A 15,094-nucleotide genomic window follows, 5' to 3' on the forward strand; every position below is an offset into this window, starting at 1 on the left:
GAGGGAGGGAGGGAGGTAGGGAAGGGGAGGAGAGGAGGAAGAAACTCTCCATGACTTAAAAGATGTTCAAGCCTAGGAAATGGCTTTCTTCTTGGCACATCCGTACTGAAAATTTCCTCTTGTTTCACCCTTGGAGACTTTGCTGTTGTTGGCTGGTTCTGCCTGCTCACGCTCCATTTGACTCTGTTGCACAACTCTCATTTCAGTGTTCTGTCAGTTGTGGTGTTGGAATCCAGAGAAGAAAGCAGGTGTGTCAAAGGCTGACAGCCAAAGGCCGGCGCGTCCCCCTCAGTGAGATGATGTGCAGGGATCTACCAGGGCTCCCTCTTGTAAGATCTTGCCAGATGCCTGAGTGCAGTAGTAAGTATGCGGTGTCCGCACTTCACCAAGATATGCTGATTCTGTTCATTTTGTCCTGATGTCTTTATTTTCCATATGTCAACAGATTTCTAATCTGTGGGTAAGGCAGCTCAGGCTGAACTCAGTGTTGTTTTCGGCAGCGATCAGTAGAACGTGGAAGACCAAGATACAGTTCTAAGAAAAGTCTGTTTTAAGAAATGTCTCCCCACTTAAGAAATGCATTTTTTAGGCTTTCTCACTTGGATTTATGTCCTCCACTTTACCATAATTCCTTCTGCTTAGAGTTCAGGAGTGTTCCTTGCAGAAGTTAAGCTGAAATACCTCCTGGTTCACTTTGCTAGGAATGCATTTGGACTTAATTAAAAGTAGAAGAGCTATGTATTTTTAAGCATTCAACTATTTTTTCTGGTGTATAATCTAAAATCGGCAAGGATAAAACATGAAATAACTTTGATTTAAAAATGGCAGTTTGTACACCTCAATTAATTATGAATAATAAGCTTACTATAAAGAGTTCATATTGTGGCTTCATTATAGTCAAAGCTAATATGCATGTAGCATTCATCTGTCTTTTCAGTGTACATAATAGAATGTATGTTTACACATAAATATGTATTCATATAAGAGTTATGTGGGCCGGATGCAGTGGCTCATGCCTGTAATCCCAGCACTTTGAGAGGCCGAGGTGGGTGGATCATGAGGTCAGGAGATCGAGACCATCGATCATGGTGAAACCCCGTCTCTACTAAAAATACAAAAAAATTAGTTGGGCATTGTGGCACACGCCTGTAGTATTAGCTACTTGGGAGGCTGAGGCAGGAGAATTGCTTGAACCCAGGAGGTGGAGGCTGCAGTGAGCTGAGATCACGCCAGTGCACTCCAGCTTAGGCAACAGAGTTTGAGACTCTGTCTAAAAAGAAAAAAAAAGAAAAGAAAAGAAAAAAGAAAGAAAGAAAAAAGAGTTATGTGTTAAAACATGTAAGTGGAGGCCTGCCATGACAGCAATTGAAAAGCAGGCAGCAGAGTGGTGGTAAGGAAGTTGATAAGGGAGGCAGGGAACAGGCATAGTGGAAATAACAGTTTTGGAGTTCATTTACCACTTTTTCACTATCTTTAATTACTCACCTGTAAAATAACATTCATTATCTCAGTTACTCTCCTGAACTTTTGGTAAGGAAAAAAATTAAAAATGAATGATTCTTATTTTAATGCTCCTTAGGAGAGGAAAACATTTATATAGGTTCAATTTATTGGACAAATTGAACTTCAAAAACTTAAATTTACCAACAACTTTCCTGGAGAAACTCACAAAACAAAATAAGAAAAATAATTAAGTTTTTTTTTTTTTAAGTAGTGACATTTACTGAGCAATTGCTATGTGGAGTTCTTTGCATGCATTATCTCATTTAGTCCCCTGAACAACATTGTGAAGCAGATACTATCTCCATTTGGAGATGAGAAACCCAAGACATAGAAAAGGCATGAGACTTGCCTAAGGCTCCCTGGCTGCCAGCTGAACCGCTTGACCACAAGTCTGTCTGATTCTTTTACCCATGTTTTTCGCTGCCTCTCTATGCTGATTCATGGACAACATTAACATTTTTTTTTTCCTGAGGAACACATTTCCAAAATCTTAAGAGTCCAAAAACTTGAGATTCCAAGTTGTAAAGTCTCCTGGAATTCAGGAGTGTCTGTGGCATATGGCGCACTATCATGCTTTGTTCAAGCTGCCTCTCTTATCAAATCAGATAAAAATCATTATTAATTGCGGATGGTTACATAGCAGTGTGGCTAGACTGTAAAAACTGCCTTAGAGGAGAGTGAAATTAAAGTGATACTGGCAGCTTCCTCTGAATTAATAACAGAATAACATGTGAGAATACATCGTGGTTATTAGGGCATCCAATGTGGTACAAGATGAAATTATAAATTACTATGGCATGCATTGAGGAGCAGAGAAAATTACAAGTTTTAGGGAGAAAGAAAAAACACAAGAAAAAAAGATAGTAATATTTCTTCTTTACTCCACCCCACTCCTGCCTGCCAAACATGTAGGTCATGAAGGTAGACAAGAGACAGGAATGCATGCTCCCAGCACAGCCAATGCACCCTGAGCTGGGCTTCCACTTCAGCTATAGCCTGGCCTCACTCCATAATCTTTGATCAGTAGCCCTTGCTTGCTGAAATTTGTGTTGTAATTCTACACTTTCACGTAGCATCCTCTTCTTTTCACCATCATATGACAGAGCAAGAGATGAGGTTGGCTTTCTCTTATCCTCTCTACCCATCTGTCTCTGCACCATTTCCCTGCTGTCATCACAAATTTAGCATGTAGTTTGCCCCATTTCATACCTTCAAAGGCACCGTGTGCAGACCCTTCAAGACACTCTTCACCTTTCTTCAGGACACACCACCGCCAGGACCATGATTTCTCTCTGACATTTCCTAACATCCAAGACAACCAATATCTGTGTTGATGACCTTTCTAACACCTGATACCCCAATTTCCCAACCTCATCAATTCCACTGACCCTATCACCTTGGCATGGTAACCCCTTAGACTTCCTCACTACTTGGCACTCAGAATTACCTTCTTGTTCTGCCTTACCCTCAACTCACTCCTGCTTATTTAGTGCCTCACCATGACCTCTGGTTCTTCCGTATCTCCTTATTATCCCCAGTTTCTGCTCTTGCCCTAAAAACCTTAGCTGGCATTCCTTAGGCCTCCACATAACCAACTCTATCACCAAATCTTTATACCTTTCATTAATCTCCAGCACTGACCCCTGCTCAGCTTCAACACTGGTATTATTTTTCAAGTGATTTGTTGGTTGATTGGTTGGTTCCCTAGCCTGAGCCACTAGGATTTCCTAAAGAAAACAGTATCTCCATGCTAATTTGACATGTTTCATATTTATGCTATTTTAGCTGGACATTAATGGATTTGTGCCCTATTTTCTAAGAATGCCCTAGAAATTCACCATAGCAACTATTTCCTAACTACTGCACAGACCCATTTCTCTGTCAATGAACTTGTCTTTCATTCCACTAGGAAAATCAAGACTACAGTGGCATAATGTCCTTCTGATTTTCCTCTCTGTTTCACCTCAAATCTACCCCTTCTCCTCCTCAGATTAGAAATGTATGATCTACCCCATCCATGATAAAAGGAGGTCCATAGACAAGAAAATCAGGCCCAGTAAGTGCTGTCAATTTTATTTTCGTCCAGGGTTTCAATTCTAGAAAATGTGTCCTAATTGGTACCTTGGGTTTAAGTAAAACCCATCCTCTTTGGAGGGGTGATTTTCTTGGCTGTGACCATTTTGGTGTGCAGCAGGTCCAAGTCAGGTGGGAAATATGTCTTCTGCTCCCCCTATAGGCCAGCGGCACACCCTATAGTCCAATGACACCCACCGTCTGCTTCTCCCCAGACAATCCCTGCACAGTCCCCTTGTTCAAATTATTTCCGTCCCCATATCTAGTGACTGAAGTTCTTCCTGCTCCTGAAGGGTCAACACAAACCCTACCTTCCCCAATAAGCTTTCTCAGTTGCACTTAATGTCTGAAGGGTAATATGACATTGTGGTTAAGCTAACTCACCTGAGTTCAAATCCTAGTTCTTCCAGTACCTCATCATGTGACACTGAGCAAGTTATTTAATCTATGTGGGTCTCAGTTTTCTCATCTGTAAAATGAGAATGGTCTTTATACCTCTCTCATGGGACCGTTCTGAGAATCATGAATTAATACCTATAAAGTGCTCAGAACCAATGCTCAGAATCACACACTAAAACCTCAAAAATATTGATTATTTTTAAGGTCTTTGTATCTCATTTGTATTATAGGTTTAACATAGGATAAAATGTAATAAGTAAGTTGTGTTGTATATTCTGGCCTATTAGGGTATGAGCTTGTATGGGGTAGGTACACAGCACCTCTGGATGTTCTGTTTTGTCTTTTTCTATATAATCCCCCAACATGTTTATCAGAATGAATTGTACTCATGGACATTCTTTTTAAATATGTCAGATGTGGTTAATTCTCAAAGTGCTGTTAGAAATCTACCTGTCTTGGTTTTCGATGAGGCATCTAAAGAAAAGAAGGATAACAGAAATATGTAGTGTTTGATTTTAGATTTTTTAAATTATGACTTTTACGGTTCCTGAGCTTTGGTAAAGAAGAATTTTTATTTTTCCCCAAAGTACTGAGAGCAGGATGGATTAGGGAAGAGGAACCCAGGCATGCCCTATTTTATTGAAATGTCAAGAAAAATATGTCACTGCCCCTTCCCAGGGATATCTCAGATCTACTCTCATCTCTCCCACCTGTGGTCTCCCTCCTTGTACTGGCACACAGCCTGCGTCTTTAGTTCACGAGCCTCCTACACACCTCTTGGACTTTACCATTAGAATATGGTCTCCTCTGCTGTAACTCCTCCTCTAGCTTTGCTAGTTCTGGCTGCTTCCAGTAACACCCATCCCTGCTTGTCATAGCTACAGTTGTAGAAACCCAACCAGGCACAGGCCCACCTCACCAGCACCCTCTTGGGCTGGCGGCACTTTCTGCAGGGTCCCAGGGCATACGTGTTACTTTTTCTTTTTCTCATTTGTTGCCTCAATTCATTCAACAAAGAGAAGGCAGTGGTCAGTGACACTGGGTGGGCAGAGGTCAGGAAGAATTTCACAAAGGAGGAACTCTTGAGCAGACTTCTGAATGACATGTCTGTTCAGCAGGCCCACATGTGGGTGGACACAGAGGAATGTGGGGAAAGAGAGCAATGTGGATAAAAGTAGGGGGTGTCAAATCAAGTGGTAAGTTTGGGAGAACTTCAACAAATTCCATAGGACTAGAACATAGGTTCAAGAGAGACCTTGCAAAGTTAACTATAGAGACTCTTGAACTCCATGTGAAGGAGTTAAAATTGTATCCAAGAAGGAAGTGACTTGGTCAGGTTTGATTTTAGTTCATTTACTCTAAGAGCTGTGTAGATATATTGGGTAAATATGACAGTAAGGCCGGGAGTCTAGTGAAGGAGATATGGCAATATCTTGGTGAGACAGCATGAGAGTAGAAGCAAAGGGGATGAATTCTAACGATGTTTCAGATGTGTCATCTAAATTCCTGATCCCTGATGAGAGTTGGGAGCTATAGGCAGGGACGGTGGTGCGTTTGTGAATGTTAAACAGCTAGCTTCGGCAGTAGGGTGGTGAGTGGGGAGAGGTAGCTATCATTTGTTGTGGTCACCTATTTCCATAGTGTAAATACTCCCACCATAGCTGGTTTCCAGCTACCAATGTGATGTCATTGAATACAGAGTCGGGAATAGTTGCTAGCAGTCTCACTGACTTGTGATCCAGGGAGAGGCAGGGCCAACATGCCACTGGACAGGAAGAAATCTAGATTGGTGGTCTACAGCCATTTTGGCACCAGGGACCAGTTTCATAGAAGACAGTTTTTCCACAGACTGGTTGTGGGGGATGGTTTTGGGATGATTCTAGCACATTACATGTATTATGTACTTTCTTTATATTATTATTACATTGTAATGTGTGACGAAATAGTTATACAACTCACCATGATGTAGAGTCAGTGAGAGCCTGGAGCTTGTTTTCCTGCAACTAGATGGTCCCATCTGGGGGTGATGAGAGACAGTGACACATTATCAGGCATTAAATTCTCATAAGGAGCCCACAACCTAGATCCTTCACATGCACAGTTCACAATAGGGCTCACACTCCTATGAGAATCTAATGCCACCACTCATCTGACAGGAGGTGGAGCTCAGGCAGTAATGGCAGTGATGTGGAACAGCTGTAAATACAGATGAAGCTTAGCTCACTGGCCTCACTCACCTCCTCTGTGAGGCCAGATTCCTAACAGAGGCTTAGGGGGTTGGAGACCCGTGATCTAGATGATTCCCTGGTTTCTGGCTTGAGTAAATTAGCAGAAGTTGATGCCATTAACTTGGGGAATATAAGAAGAGGAGAATAATTGGGATGTGATAGGGTAAGGGGCATATAACATGTTTAGTTCAGGGGTCCCCATCCCCCAAGCCACAGACGTATACTGGTCTGTAGCCTGTTGGGAACTGAGCTGCACAGTAGGAGGTGAGCAGTGGGCAAGCAGGCGTTACCACCTGAGTTCCACCTCCTGTCAGATCAGCAGAGGCATTAGCTTCTAATGGGAACACAAACCCATTAGAACTGTGCATGTAAGGGATCTAGGTTGCAGCTCCTTGTGAAAATCTAATGCCTGATGATCTGAGGTGGAACAGTTTCATCCTAAAACCATCTAGCCCCCAAACCCCGCCCCCACAACTGGTTTGTGGAAAAACTGTTTTCCATGAAACCAGTACCTGGTGCCAGAAAGGTTGGGGACTGCTGGTTTAGATTATGATCATTTAAACTTGAGGGACCTGGAAGAGATTTCCAGCAAGAAGTGGACAATTAGGTCTGGAGTTCCAGAAAGAGATCTAGGCTAGACAGATAAACTTGAAGGCATTAACCTAGAGTTGTTAGTTAAAACTACAAAATCATCCAAGGAAAAGCATAGAGCAAGAGAGAAAGTGGCCCTGCATTGGCACCTGAGGGGTAGAAACAGCCAGCTGGGTACCGGCAATGGTGGTCAGAAAGGACCAGAAAAAAAAAAGGTTAAAAGAAAACTTAGGGAGGAGAGACTTTTTCATGAAGTGAGTGATTAAAGGTGCCATATGCCCTAAGACAGTCAAGAATATTGAAGAGAAGGCATTGAATTTGTCACTAGGGGGCCCTTGGTTGTCTTTTCCAAGTAACATTTAGTGTGGTGTTGGGAGCAGAAGCCAGACTGAAATTGGTGGAAGAGTACCACAGAAACAACCTGAATTTACTGTAGCTGGGCCTCCATGGGCCTCAGGGGCCTCCACTGCTCATTTCGGAATCCATCCACAGCATCCCTGGCAGCCTCCTCTTCAGTTCAGAGAAGCCTGAAGAGAATCCAGAGTATCTGCCCAGGTTCTTGGCACAGCTTCAAATGAGCTTGTCAGATCTTTACTCCTATTGGGAGGAGTGGAAACCAGCACAAGTCCAGCAGTCATATTCAGGACTGGTTCCTGAGAGGCCAGGGTTCCAGCAGGGTAATAGGAAGGTTTTGATGCTGTGTCATGGCCAGAGCAAATGCTGCCAAGACCATGCAGAAATATCCAGCCAGATGGCTTGGGGTAGAAAACTAGAGTAAAGGCAGGACTCAGCAAGCAAGGAGCTGAGACCATGGCCATAGATGGCCTTGGGCACCCGGAACTGGCCTTGACTGGGTGTGGCAGGCTGACACAAAGACCCAGAAAGAGGACTTACAGAAGAAAGCTCATTTCATTTTCTAGAATGTGGCATTTCTCACATCTAGCACAGTGGGAGAGGTGGAGGGATGGGTTGATACTCTCGCACAGCCCAGCAGCCCGTTCAGGAGGGTGCTGCAGTTGGTACCTGGTCACTGTCTGCAGAGTGCATGATGCCCCTGCCTAATCAGGCTTGGCCAGTGTTGCTGTTTTGGGGCATCCCTAGATGAGAGAGGAGGGTCACCCCAAACCAGACCAGTTTCTTGCCCAAGAACTATGTTCGATGATGCCATGCTCCAGGCACTTCTCTCAAGGAACTCACAGGAGCCCCAAGAGAGGAATTGACTCAAACTGTGGAACCTGGCAGCCTGGCAGAGCCCATGAGTTTCAATCTCTAGCTGGAATCCCAGTTTACTCCCCAGGCACACCTGCCAGTCAAAATGCCCCATACCCTAGTGTGAGCAATGGCCAAAGCAGAGTTGGGAAAGGGACCAGCTGGGACCATAAGGCCTGCCTTCCAGTAAATGGGCATGCAGCCAGAGGGAAAAGCTGGGCTTCTCCTGTGCTTACCCCACCATTTGGGCAGGCTCTTCACCAAGGCTACGCACTGCCCACCACCTGAGGCTTCATGGCTTACCTTAGAAAGAGTCAGAATCTCATCAACTTTAAGCCCCAAGCTCAGCTGAGGGACATGTGGTACCAGTGGACCTGAGCATCATTGGAACCCACTTCCCTGCTGGTCCCAGGGCACCAGGATGCTTTGTGGGCCTCATGTTAGTCTCAGATCATCCACAGCTTGAGCTGTTTAGATGTTTCCCCATGGGCTTCTGCACCATCCCAGTGAGAGCAAGGACATTCAAGCTTCCACCCCATCTGTAGCAGCCACTGCTACCTTGAAACAGTCGATCTCCACACATTCCTCAGTTGTGTTAATTCAAAAGTTTGACTGAACACAGTTTATGCTCTGCTTGAGAAGAGTGAGTTACAAAGCCATCCATGTGCACATCCATCTTTTCTGTTGTCCACCACTGAAACGCCCATAGCCAGACAGTGGCCACCTGGATCTTTTTAAATAATAATGATAGTTACATAGGTAGGCATACTCTGCCTTGTTACAACAGTAGGCCGCTTCTAAGTGTTCATAACATGCAATCTGATTAATAAAAATAGAAGCAGGTGAGTAATAAAAAAAGGAGAACAAACAATGTTAATATGTGATCGTGTCTTGAATTTTATATTCCTTTTACATGTAGGCACTAATTTGGCTCCAAACTTGCTATAACAGCCATCTTGAAAAAGGCAGCCTTGCCAGTTACATAGTTTAGTATTCATTAGATAGGAAATGAGCTAATTACTCAGAGTACAGTATAATGATTCCTGATGCTAAAACCAGAAAGAAACCCTCCCATGATCCTCTTGCAGAATACACTGGACATTGTGAAGTCTAGAATGTGCTCACAGACAACACAGATGCTGCTTCCTATTTTCCCTTCCCTCTTGACCAGCAGCTTCCTATCAAATTGTCTTTCAGTGAAAGAAATTGGGTCAGGAGTGCCTTTCTCTACTGCTTTGGCTTAATTCAGTGGTACATGCTGGGGCAATGGTCCTCAAACTTGGCTGCACATTTCAGTCACCTGGGGAACTTTAAAAAATTCTGATTCCTTGGCTGTTCCCCGTAAGTCAGAATTTCTGGGGATGGGACCCAGGATACTGAGATTAATGAATACTAACAATAACAGGTGATTCTAGCAAATAGCAAAGTTTGAGAGCCATTTTTTTAGAACATCTATGGTCAGAGTTGATATTGAACCTGCACATACCAGTATGTCCATACTGGTTCTTAAAATATGGTCAGAAAAAAAGGAATTAGTAAATAACCTCTGCCTGAACCCCATGACCATTTCTCACCTGCTCGGGCCACTCTGCCAGTAACCGCCTGACTTGTCCGTAATTGAACAACTATGGGAGTAACACTTCATGCCATAGAAGGCCTCCAAGACCCTGTTCCAGTGCTACAGCCAGACACATTTGGTTGATTGAGCCCTTGCTGTGAAGATTTAGTATTTTGAACACCGTCTATATTATCTATAGTAATGGATTGACTATAAATTTAACAAGGAGTCTTCCATACATTTTTTTCAGCTTTTGATAGTTGAACAGTAGAAAGTTCAAAATGGTATTCTAGCCAAATAAGGGGAAATTTACATGCCTTAACTGGCTGATGCCATTTGACATACTTTGTGGATACTCTGTCTCCCAACAAGTAAAAGTTTGTATGTGGCAGGCCACCAGCTCCCCTTAGAGATGATGTAACAGTATTTTCAAGCAGAACCCTGGACCCATCCTGAGACCATAGGCCTGACCTACCAATTGCATCTGTATGGAATTTGTATACAAACAAATTATGCATGTCTTTCACCAAGAACATTCTCTACCACAGAAATTATGGGTTCACCTCTGTTGTTTCCCTGAACCTGTTGACACCACGAAACCCCAATAGGCAGCCAGACTTCAAAGGGCTCATGAGCATCCAAGAAGACTTCAGTTATTCTCAGTTATCAGGGTGCCAATAAACACACTGTAGCCAGTGCCAAGGGCCTGAGAAGGCTATGAAAGAGGAGTCTCAATCTGCTCCTTCTCCCAGCCTGTGCTACAACAAGGAGGAGCTGTAACTGGGGTCCCACAAGGTAAATGAGGTCCCAATTGCATGACCTTCTAAATCCAGCAATATTCTTGACGTGAGTCCAACATCTCTTCTGCCACTCACTAGTGCTTCCAAGTTCTCCATCCTACACTCTGCAATCTGCTCGGGAACCTAAATACATCATCAAAGAGGATCCAGACTTCCACCCATATCACCGTCCTCCTTCTCCCACGCCTACCAGAACACATTGAGTCTTCCCTCAGGTGAAACAAGGGAGAGAAATACTCCTCTTGGGGACAGAATCTGAGAAGTATTGTCTTTGGGCCTAGCCCATTAAGAGGAGTTGATGCCCAGGAACAGGTGAAAGCCAACCCCATCTCTCTTCCCTGTCAGTCTGCCCTGCTGTTAATTGGCTGCCCCTACCCTTGTTACCAGGTCAGTAGTCACAGCAGTTATGTATGAGAGCTCTTTATGTGCCCGCTACTGTGCTGTGCACTTGATATAAACAATCCAACTTAATTTTCACTTCCCTCCCAATGAAAGCACTAATATTATCCACATTTCACAGGTGAGAAAACTGAGGCTTCGAGAGATGAAAGAATTTGTCCAAGTGGCAGAGCTAAGATTCAAGCTCAGATTTATCTGGCTTCAAACTGCTTATGCCACCTGTTCTTTTTTGATCACAGCTCCCCATTGCTTCCTCAGACCCCCATGGTAGCTTAATCGACATATTTGGGTTATATTCTGCAGCTGGCCAACCTCAGCCTCTGTTCAGACCGTTCAAATATTTCGCTCACATTCCCACTCTCACTTCCTCCCTCAGATTTGGGGTACCTATGGCTCTAAGCCAGAGGGCCTCTCTGCCAGATAGAGACCTGACATATCAGACCCTTATTGATGGAAACATGTACCCAGAGGCTGGGTAATTATGGAGCCATTATATAAGCATGGCCTAGAACAAATATTCCTCAAATCTAGAAATAACTATTCCCTACATTTCACCAAATCATTTAACCTCCTGCCTCCCAAAACCAGGGTTTTGTCAAATAACTTACACATTTTCATGCAACTCACCCACACTTGCATTCTTTGCCACTAAAGTACTAGATAGTTATGAAATTTACCCCAATCTGTGGATGTATAATATTATTCATGGTTTGAGTCTTGAATGTTTTAAAATGGTAAAAAAAGATAACATTTGTTAGCCTGTAGCAGCCTTGAAAGATTACTGTCAAAAAGTCTGTATTTTTTAGATGTTTGTTTGTATTTTCTTTCTTTTTTTTCTTGGAGAAATCAAATCAGAGATGAAGACAAAACTTGGTGAGCAGGGTCCTCAGATCCTCAGTGTCCAGAGAGTGTACATTCAGACAAGGGAAGAGAAGCGTATTAACCTGACCATTGGTAGCAGAGCCTATTTGCTGCCCAACACATCCGTGATTATTAAGTGCCCAGTGCGACGATTCCAGAAATCTCTGATCCAGTGGGAGAAGGATGGCCATTGCCTGCAGAACTCCAAACGGCTTGGCATCACCAAGTCAGGCTCACTAAAAATCCACAGTCTTGCCACCCCTGACATTGGCGTGTACCGGTGCATTGCAGGCTCTGCACAGGAAACCGTTGTGCTCAAGCTCATTGGTACTGACAACCGGCTCATCGCACGCCCAACCCTCAGGGAGCCTATGAGGGAATATCCTGGGATGGACCACAATGAAGCCAATAATTTGGGAGTCACATGGCATAAAATGAGGCAAATGTGGAATAACAAAAATGACCTTTATCTGGATGATGACTACATTAGTAACCAGCCTTTCTTGAGAGCTCTGTTAGGCCACTGCAGCAGTTCTGCAGGAAACACCAACTCCTGGGAGTTGAAGAATAAGCAGTTTGAAGCAGCAGTTAAACAAGGAGCATATAGCATGGATACAGCCCAGTTTGATGAGCTGATAAGAAACATGAGTCAGCTCATGGAAACCGGAGAGGTCAGCGATGATCTTGCGTCCCAACTAATATATCAGCTGGTGGTCGAATTAGCCAAGGCACAGCCAACACATATGCAGTGGTGGGGCATCCAGGAAGAGATGCCTCCTGCTGCTCAGCTCAGTGGGGAAACAGGAAGTGTGTCCCAAAGCTCGAATGCAAAAAACTCAGGCAAGCTGACATTCAAGCTGAAAAGACCTGTTCTCATGAGGCAAAGCCAACCTCCCTCAATTTCATTTAATAAAACGATAAATTCCAGGATTGGAAATACAGTATACATTACAAAAAGGACAGAGGTCATCAATATACTGTGTGACCTTATTACCCCTGGTGAGGCCACATATACATGGACCAAGGATGGGACCTTGTTACAGCCTTCAGTAAAGTAAGTAAAATAAGAATGCAGTATTCATTTTTTGCACTACCTTCTTAATAGCTATTCCAGTTTTCTTGAAAATATTTTCAAATTCCTCTCCTAGGCATGTGTTTCCAACAGGATTCTTTAGGAAAGAAACTTAAAAATGTTAGGATGTGTTTTGACATATGCGTTGGAATTTTAAATTCAACCGCCATATCATCCCAATCACTATTATAGAGGTGTGATATAAGACTGGATCCAGCAAGAATAAGTTTAAGCATGTGTACACTCCCCCTTTACTCAGCACTTAGCATTTAAAAATAAAATCAATATAAGAGCATTTTAAAAGTAAGCTTACTAGCAGTAATCCTACATTATGTTGGAGCTGCAAATCAGAATTTACAGAGCTCTTCCATGTCTACAAGACATGGTATCTCATTTGAGCTCACATCAGCCCCATGAGGTTGGCAGGGGCAGGGGTTAACCTTTCTGATGAGGTCATTGAGAAGCAGAATCCCATGACTACTTCATGGCCAGTCAGAACCGAGGGCCATATCTCTTGAATACTGCCAGTGGTATTTGAGTATCACACAAATAAGTAGCCTTAGTCGAAAGCTTGGGTATCTGAAGTAGTGTTCTATTATCATGTAATTTTTAAATGTCATACAATCCAAAAATAAAAGTGTTTTGAGATGTTCAAAACACAATATTAAGTCATATATTATTCTGATCTCTATCTATGCCAGTGTAAAAATGTCACATTTCCTTTATTTTACGTAACAGATACTAATTTACTTTTGCATTCTTTATTGTCTTCAAATCTTCTTGTTTGTATACAGAGGACTATAGCCCTTGTGCCTTCTTTTGATTCACATTTAAGAGCTCCAGCTGTACCTTATCTGCCTTTAGAGATTGTTAAGAGACACAGATAACACAGCAGATGTGAAACCGTTTTGCATATCATAAGGTGCTTTCAAAACGCAAGTTTTACTTTTATCATGTCTTTTGTGCATTGAGCCTCGTATGTGAAACATCAGAAAAAACTTAGGTTAAATTCAGTTTTTTAAATAAATTATTAGGCTATATCTTAAAAAGGTAGAAAAGTATAATTTTGAATTTTAATGCTAGAACTCTGAACACAAGAGTACAATGAAATTTTAGAAGTAGAATAAACCTTAAAACATAGCAGTTCTCAGAGCTTTTGGTCTTAGACTCTTTAAAATTTTTAAATGATTGAGGAGCCTAAAGAGCTTTTATAAATGTGAGTTGTATCTATTGCTATTTACTTCACTAGAAATTAAAACCAAGAAACACTGAAAATATCTCCATTAATCTATTTAGAAAAAATAATGGGCCCATAACATGTTCACACAAAGAACATACTTTTTGAAAACCATCCCCCCACCACCAAAATTACTGGTAACAGTGGAATTGCTTTCCATCTTTGCAGATCTCTTTAATGTCTGGCATAATAAAAGAAGACAGCTGGATTCTTATTTCCGCATCTGTTGTGAAATGTTGTTTTAGTTAAAGTATTTGGAGAAAAGAAATGTGTGTTATACAAATGTGTTAGCTGGAAGAGAAAGAATATTTTAATATCTTTTGAGATAATTGTGGATACTCTTTAATTCTACACTAAAACTAGACAAAGGGTAATTTCTCAAAGGTTAGGTGAAATGTGCAATCTGAAACTATATTAATGAAATGTTGGTACTCTGTTTAATGAAATCTGCTGTTTTTTTCTTGCATTTTGAATAGATTTTTTACCCATACAAGATTTTGTAACACCATAAATTGGTCATTTGGAAAATATTGGCTCACTGAGTGATACAGACCTTCCAAATGTTGGTACATTTCATTATGCAATGTAAAAAAATACACATTAAAAAAAATCACCATGTATCTCAGCAAAAAATGTCTTTAAGTTTTGGGAAGGTGTCAGGCTTACAGTGGTGGATACCAGTTTTCCAAAATTCTAATTTTCATATCAAAACTTTTTCATCATTGGCAACAAATATTGTCAGTTGTGTCATTGAATTGGCCAGCTCATTTAAAATATATATATATCTACCAAATACCCAACTTTAAATCATAGTGTGGACTTTTTTTTGTCATATTCAAGTAAAAATCATATTCCATGAAAGAAGCTATTAGTTCTTCAGCGTGCAGTGGAAGTGCTTTGTGTGTACTTCCCATTGTGTCATATGGGATATGAAAAACATGTACTCAAGGGTCGAGATTTAGTAAGATTAATATCTTTTACTACTTCATTAAGGACATTCTTTTTTTTCCTTTTCTTTATTGAGACAGAGTCTTGCTTTGTCACTCAGGCTGGAGTGCAGTGGTGCGATCTCAGCTTACTGCAACCTCTGCCTCCTGGTTTCAAGTGATTCTCCTGCTTCAGTCTCCTAAATAACTGAGATTACAGGTGCACACCCCCCCCCCC

The 15,094-nt window shown here is 42.1% G+C and overlaps 1 protein-coding gene across 1 annotated transcript in view; it reads left to right on the forward strand.

The window, feature by feature from the left end:
- The window catches only part of ADAMTSL3 (ADAMTS like 3), a 224,014-nt gene that overhangs the window by 157,959 nt on the left and 50,961 nt on the right, over positions 1–15,094 (forward strand). Inside the window, exons 15-16 of the mRNA XM_017872132.1 lie at positions 207–360; positions 11,604–12,675. Coding sequence (XP_017727621.1) covers positions 207–360; positions 11,604–12,675 — 1,226 coding nt within the window. The remainder of the gene's footprint in view (positions 1–206; positions 361–11,603; positions 12,676–15,094) is intronic.

This window comes from Rhinopithecus bieti, unplaced genomic scaffold, assembly GCF_001698545.2.
Source record: "Rhinopithecus bieti isolate Rb0 unplaced genomic scaffold, ASM169854v2 scaffold_7045, whole genome shotgun sequence".
Classification (NCBI taxonomy): Eukaryota; Metazoa; Chordata; class Mammalia; order Primates; family Cercopithecidae; genus Rhinopithecus; species Rhinopithecus bieti.